Genomic DNA, 6,640 nt, shown 5'->3' with positions numbered 1-6,640 from the left:
CTCAGTCCCCTTTTCCCATCTTCCGAAACAATCCTTCACTGGGGCCGAGACCCTCTCCAGCTTGTCATTGAGCGGAACCAGAGTCCGCTCCCTTCTGGGCAGGAGGATTGGTGGGAGGATTGGGGACTGTCCGGCTGGTGTCCCCGAGGGCACAGGGAACGGGGCGAAGCAGGCGGAGAGTTAGAAGACTGAGTGGGCTTAGGGGTGGAAGGGAAGGGGAGGGTCGGTAAGGAAGATCGGAGGAGGACTGGCTTACTTTAGAATGGAGATGGGAAGGACTGGGGGGAGGGGGTCCAGGAAGAGGGGGACAGAGCTGCTGGAGGAGAGCTGGAGCCACTGCGAAGGCAGAAAGGGTCTCAGGGGTCTGGAAAGGCATCCTGGAATGTGAAGATGGGGAATGTGAAGTGGAGGTTGGGAGTCAAAATGAGATGCTCACAGGGATGAGGAAAGAGGCATATTTGGGAAGAGATCAGAGGTGATGGGAGGGATAATACCCCATCCGTGGAGGTGAGAGAGCTGATGGGCTGGCAGGCGCTAAGGAGACCTTCTTTCTCAGGACGAGGACCCAGCTTGATCGGACGCCAGCCTTCAGCAGGGAAGAAAGATGTCAGATGAAGACGATCTGGAAGATTTTGAGCCAGACCAGGATGATCTGGAAAGGGAGGACGATGAGAAGGATACAGAAGATTGGGAAGATGACAGGAAAGAGGAGGAGGACTTATCAGAGGAAGTGAGAGCATGGAAATGGAGAGGTCCTAGGGCTAAGGATAGGGTTGGGCTGGAAAGGGATGCCTGACTGCACTTCCTCCTGCAGTGGATGCCGACCCCCCTCACCGAGGACATGATGAAGGAAGGGCTTTCTTTGCTCTGTAAGACCGGCAATGGATTGGCCCATGCTTATGTCAAGCTGGAGGTTAAAGAGAGGTGCAATGGGGGGTGAGGGGCTGGGAGGGGAGAGAAATGAGGTTGTAGGGCCCAATCTCCATTCTCACCCTCATTCCTGGGAGTTTCAGCTGAGAGTCTGGATCTCTCTCATCCTGGACCAGTGGGAGGGAAGGGTCAACTTTACTTTTCAGGAGCCCTGCGACTCCCCGCATCAGGGCTGGCCTGAGGAGTGAAGGCTGTGAGAGGGAATGTGGGATTCCTGCTGGACTCCCTCACTTGTCCTTCTGGGTGTCAGGTCTCAGCTCTTCAAAGACACAAGGTCCTTGCCCACTATTAAGAATCCATCTACCTTCCCTTCTCCCCTTCACTCCTACTATCTGTCACTCATTCTTCTCCCCATTATAAGCCATCTCCATATTGCCTTCTGCCTTAGCCTCTCTGCCAGTCTTTGCTGGATTCTCACCCTTAACCATGGCCTCTTCCATCTCCTAGAGAACTGACGGACATCCAGTTGCTGCGTTCCTACATCCATCTGCGTTACGTGGATATTTCTGAGAACCATCTGACGGACGTGTCCGCACTCAATCACCTCACCCACCTGCTCTGGCTCAAGGCTGATGGCAACCGGCTGCGGAGTGCCCAGCTGAACGAACTGCCTTACCTGCAGATTGCCAGTTTTGCCTATAACCAGATCGCTGACACGGAGGGCATCTCTCATCCTCGTCTGGGCATCCTGAACCTCAAAGGTGGGTCCATAGGATGGGCTACACAGATTCCTTCCTTCCTAGCCTGGGGCCAACAGAAGTGAGCAGTGTGGTCCTTGGCTGTGCCACACAGCAATTCGTATTCATTCATTCAGGCACATTCTGATTCATTAAGGCAGTTCTATGCAGTGGAGGTATTCTCATGCAGCTTACAATCTAGATGGGGGAGACAGACCATGAACACAGTAAACACAATGAGCAAATTCATTCAGTAAGTTAGAAGGAGATGTGTGCTATGGAAAAATAGATTAGGGTAAAAGGAATCGGGGGCACAAGTGGCAATTTCTAACAGATGGGTTAGGACACACATCATTGAAAAGCTAACATTTGAGTAAAGAGTTGGGGGAGGACAGGGAGTTAGTCGTTGATGTGGATTGCTGGGTGGACAAGTCCTTCAGGCCCTGGACCACCAGACCACTTGCCCGGGGCCCCTGACGTGTTAAGTCTGGACTTGTCTCTCCTCATATCCAACTGGCATTGGAGAGAAAGATGCAGAGGCTCCCAAAACTCAGGCTCTGCTGCTGAACATTTCAGAGTGGCCCTTTGAGCTCTTGACACCCTCCTTCCCCTCAGGGAATCACATCCGCCTGGTGACAGGTATGGACCCTGAAAAGCTGATCAGCCTGCACACACTGGAGCTTAGAGGGAACCAACTGGAAAGCACAGTGGGGATCAACCTTCCTACGCTGAAGAACCTCTTCCTGGTAGCTCCCTGGGCCTGAGGGTGGCTGGTGCAGGGAAGACGGCACTGTGGTTGGAGGGCCAGGAGGCCTGGCTTCTAGTAGACTCAGCTGCTGACTTTATCATCATGCTGATAATTGGCATCATTTTACTGAGCCCTTACTTGATGCCAGATGCTGTGGCGATGCAAAGTTACAACAAACGAGGTGCTAACCACCTAGCATTGCTGATAATACCTAAAGTGTGGATAACACGGGAACAGTTTGCTTTGATACAGGTAGCAGCATAACGTGCCATAATTGAGGTTCAGACATCAGGCTAAGGAGGCCACTCAAACGTCCAGTCATTTAGACTCTTGAGCTTCCTCGTTCCGGGATGGGGCTGAAGTAATTTCTCCTCAGAAGAGCAGTGGGGCTCTGAGACCTGGGGGTGGGTTAAGGCATCGCCTGCTTAATCAGAGGTGGCTCTGGTGGGATGAACAGTCAGTGGGAAGTTACTGCTGACCTTTCTCTGGCAGCTTCTCCTGGATTTCTTTACTCTCATTACCGATCTCTACTCCCCTCTTGACCCCTCCTTATCTACCTTTTAGATTTCCTCTTTTGCTGCATCTCTTTCTGACTTCTCTACCTTCCCTATTCCTCTCCCCTCTCCCAATATATCTACTGTATCCTGGAATCTAGGCCCAGAATATGTTGAAGAAGGTGGAAGGCTTGGAGCACCTAAAGAATCTCACTACCTTGCATCTTAGAGACAACCAGATTGACACACTAAGTGGCTTCTCTGAGGGAATGAAATCACTGCAGTACCTCAACCTGAGGTATGCACGCCCTCCAGGCCCCACCTTGCTCCTACCCCTGACCAGGAGCAGCTTTTGACTGTGTTCTTCCCGGTCCCAATCCCCCAATCCTAGCCCATTCTCAGATTCTCACCTCATCCTCCATCCTGATTCTCATCCCTCCTTTCCTTACTTTTTCCTGCATTCAATCCTAATTATAACGCTGAGATCTTTATAGCCCAAGACCCCCAAATCCTTATGCATTCAACCCACAGTTATTGAGAACGTGCTCTATGCCAGCTCTTGTGTTGTGTTTCAGAAACATTTAAAGGCACCAGAGATGGCCCCTGTTCTCAAGGGACACAATCTGGCTCCCACTCTATGTTTTGTTTCTATCCCATATAAGTGTCTACTCTGCTTCTCCATCTTCTGGACCCCAATTCCCCTTCCCATTTCCTGCCTCTCTTATCCTGAGCCCCACCTGTAAGGCTCCTTTACTTATATAAAACACAAGATGTGCTCAGATGTGAGCAGAGAATATTTGAAGGAAATCTCTAGATAGAAAAGCACTCAGGATCAGAGATTTTCTCTCAGCAATTGTTGTCTGATGGAGGATTTTATGTGTGTTTCATTAAGCAAAGATGTAAGAAAACTGCCTCCTTAGTCAACAAGGCCTCTTTAGTCAATACTGGCAATGGAGCCAGGCAGCATGGTTCAGTGGTTGAGCATCAACCTATGAACCAGAAAGTCATTGTTTGATTCCCAGGTTCCCAGGGTTGATTCCCAGTCAGGGCACATGCCCAGGCTGTGGGCTTGATCCCTGATCCCCAGTAGGGGGCTTGCAGAAGGCAGCCAATCAATGATTCTCTCTCACCATTTATATTTATAATAATAATAATATTTAAATATATAAATAAATATATAAATATATATTTATAAAATATATATTTATATATATTTATATTTATATATATTTATATTTATATATATTTATATTTATATATATTTATATTTATATATATTTATATTTATATATATTTATATTTATATATATTTATATTTATAAAAAGGACACACACACAGAAAGACTGGCAATGGAAACAGAATCTCCAAGTAGGAGAGATGGTTGAACCCCAACTCCAGCTTAAATTCATGGAGCAGACTCTTGCTAATTAGCTCTGCCACATTGGTCTGGAAGGGTGGAGGGGCTTCTGTCTTCCTGTTACTAGCCTGGGCAGGGAGAGTGGACCCTTTTCCGTGGCTGTTCACTGGGGAGGTTTGGAAGTAAGAGTAGTGAAGCTGCATTGTCTCAATGACTAGGAGGTGCCTCGGGGGCCAAAGATGCTCAACCTCCTGCAATGCACAGGGCAGTCCAGCACGAAGTGCATGCAGTGCTCCCAGTGAGACATACGGCGGCGTGAGGTTCAGCACCTCCACTGAGATAAAGTGGAAACATTTAAACCTGATTTCATACAGGCTTGAAGCAAACACATGAAAATAGCTGTATGAGGAGGCATATTAGGAGATGAAGCTTGTCCTTTAGGCTGGGAGGCCCCAGCCCAGTGGTCTGCAAACTCATTAGTCAACAGAGCCAAGTATCAACAGTACTTCTTCAAAATAGACTCGCCCAGGCCGAAAACCGACTTCTGTGCATGAGCTATGAAGTTTCAATTGCACTGTACGTGCGCGCCCGCACGTGCTATTTTGTGGAAGAGCCACACTCAAGGGGCCAAAGAGCCGCGTGTGGCTGCAGTTTGCCGACCAGGGTCCCGGCCCATCCTTACCTCTAGGTTCCTTCCAGCGGGGAGCACGACGCAGCACTCACTACCTTGAGCGTCAATCCCAGGTCCTTTTTCACTGCCCCAGTCCTCCTAACCGCTGAGTAGGTGTAACTGACACAGAAGTCTGTTTCTCCAAGGGAGATGCCCCCCTCCTCCCCAACTACAAGACCGGGTTGTGACCTAGCTTTGCTGCTCCAGAAGGATAAATAGGACACATTGCAGAATAGAATATGGCACTTAGGGATTCCTTGAAGGACAGAAGCAGGACAGGAGTAGAGCTGGACAGCAACCCTGCAGCAAATCTGGCAATGCGTGGCAGGCCGACCTGTAAGAGGCAGTGTTTCTAGGGAAGCTGGAGCCCATGGGAGACTCCCCCAGAGGCTCCATTCCTGGCAGCTCGCCTCCAAAATCATTATTTCCACGAACCCCTCCTGACTGCACCCACAGGGGCAACATGGTATCCAACCTGCAGGAGCTCGCCAAGCTTCAGAACCTGCCCAAGCTTCGAGCCTTGGTGCTGCTGGACAACCCGTGTACAGATGAGAGTGACTACCGCCAGGAGGCCCTGGTGCATATACCACAACTGGAACGCCTGGACAAGGAATTCTTTGAGGAGGAGGATCGGGCCGAGGCCAATGAGATTCGTCAGAGGATGAAGGAGGAGCAGGAGCAGGAGCAGGATGCTGAGACTGAGCAAGACATAGGGCCGGACCAGCCATAGATGTAGCAGTGGTTCTTCTGGTTCTTCTCATCTTCACTGATAGTAAGAAAGCCAGCAGGGAGGCAGGAAGAGGAGGCCAGGGGTGCTGGCACTTAGGGAGAGAGCAAAGCTGCTGTGGGAGGAGGTGGGTGAGGAAGGGATTAGGCAAAGAGAACCCTTGGAGAGATGAGGGTTAGGGGTCAGGGGGTGTCTCAGGGTGAGGAGGAAAGACCAGCAGGGCCTAGGAGGAGCTGAGGAAAGGCTTAGGAGATACACCAGGAAGCCAGAAGAGTAAGTGAAAAGAATTGGGGTGGCAGGCATAGCTGCTGGTGTGGAGTGGCAGCCATACCTGAGCTAGAATGAAGATCAGCTGTGAAGGCCAGGTCGGCAGCAAGGTGGTGGTGGGAGGGAGGTGGTTGGTGGTGTATGAGGGATGCAGCTGGGCCTAGCAGAGAAGGCAAGAGAGAAAGAGCCTGCACTAAAAATCAGAAACTAAACATAACAGGACATGGGGTAGGGGGAAGAAAGGAGGGCAGGGGAGGCAGACGGGGCTGAGGAGATGAGTCCAGGGAAGTGGAGCAGCGGGACATTTCAGATGGGGCAGAGGCAGCAGTGGGAAAGCAGTCGGGCCCAGAGGGTTTCCTTCTGTCCCTTCCTCCAGGGGATCAAAGACACTGGCTCCCAGACCTGAGATTGGCAGGGTCCACCACAGACACGCCCCATCCGGAGACAGAGGCAGCCTGCCGCCCAGGCTCTGTGTGGGCACCTGGGCAGAGGGGTGGGTGGGCTCCAGCGCTGCCTGGAGCCTAGAAGTGGGCATCCTTCAGGCAGATCCGGTTGCCTGCGAAGACGGGCTGGGGTGTGTAGGAACAGCTCGGTTTCGAATAAAGAGATATTTTGATACTTTTGTGCCTGACCGGGTACGGGAGCGTCTATCGCGGGCTTTCCTGGCTGTGGCTGGCCTCGGAGATCAGATTACTCTCTCCGAGGCTGTGCGGGTTACTTTCCGGGGGGTCGGGTCGTGGGCAGCAGCGTGCGTGGGCGCTGGGAAAGG

General features: G+C 51.2%; 1 protein-coding gene across 4 annotated transcripts; it reads left to right on the top strand.

The window, feature by feature from the left end:
- Positions 1–6,473, top strand: LRRC23 (leucine rich repeat containing 23). Of its 4 annotated transcripts, XM_070410755.1 has the most exons (8): positions 1–110; positions 557–730; positions 815–924; positions 1,378–1,631; positions 2,223–2,353; positions 3,011–3,147; positions 5,334–5,649; positions 6,248–6,473. In XM_070410755.1, the coding sequence occupies exons 2-7, from the start codon at positions 605–607 to the stop codon at positions 5,605–5,607; spliced, it is 1,032 nt and encodes a 343-aa protein (XP_070266856.1). In that variant the 5' UTR covers positions 1–110; positions 557–604; the 3' UTR covers positions 5,608–5,649; positions 6,248–6,473. The 4 variants fall into 4 exon arrangements, with proteins under 4 accessions (XP_070266856.1, XP_070266858.1, XP_070266857.1 ...); XM_070410758.1 differs by lacking the exon at positions 1–110 and having other exon boundaries at positions 640–730; positions 815–869; XM_070410757.1 differs by lacking the exon at positions 815–924 and having other exon boundaries at positions 1–730.
- Positions 6,474–6,640: the final 167 nt, after the last annotated feature.

This window comes from Myotis yumanensis, unplaced genomic scaffold (assembly GCF_028538775.1).
Source record: "Myotis yumanensis isolate MYYU_CA2020_CCGP unplaced genomic scaffold, mMyoYum1.0.hap1 SCAF_3, whole genome shotgun sequence".
Taxonomy (NCBI): Eukaryota; Metazoa; Chordata; class Mammalia; order Chiroptera; family Vespertilionidae; genus Myotis; species Myotis yumanensis.
The sequence above is the reverse complement of the archived record's forward strand: the minus strand, read 5'-3'. Positions and strand labels throughout refer to the sequence as shown.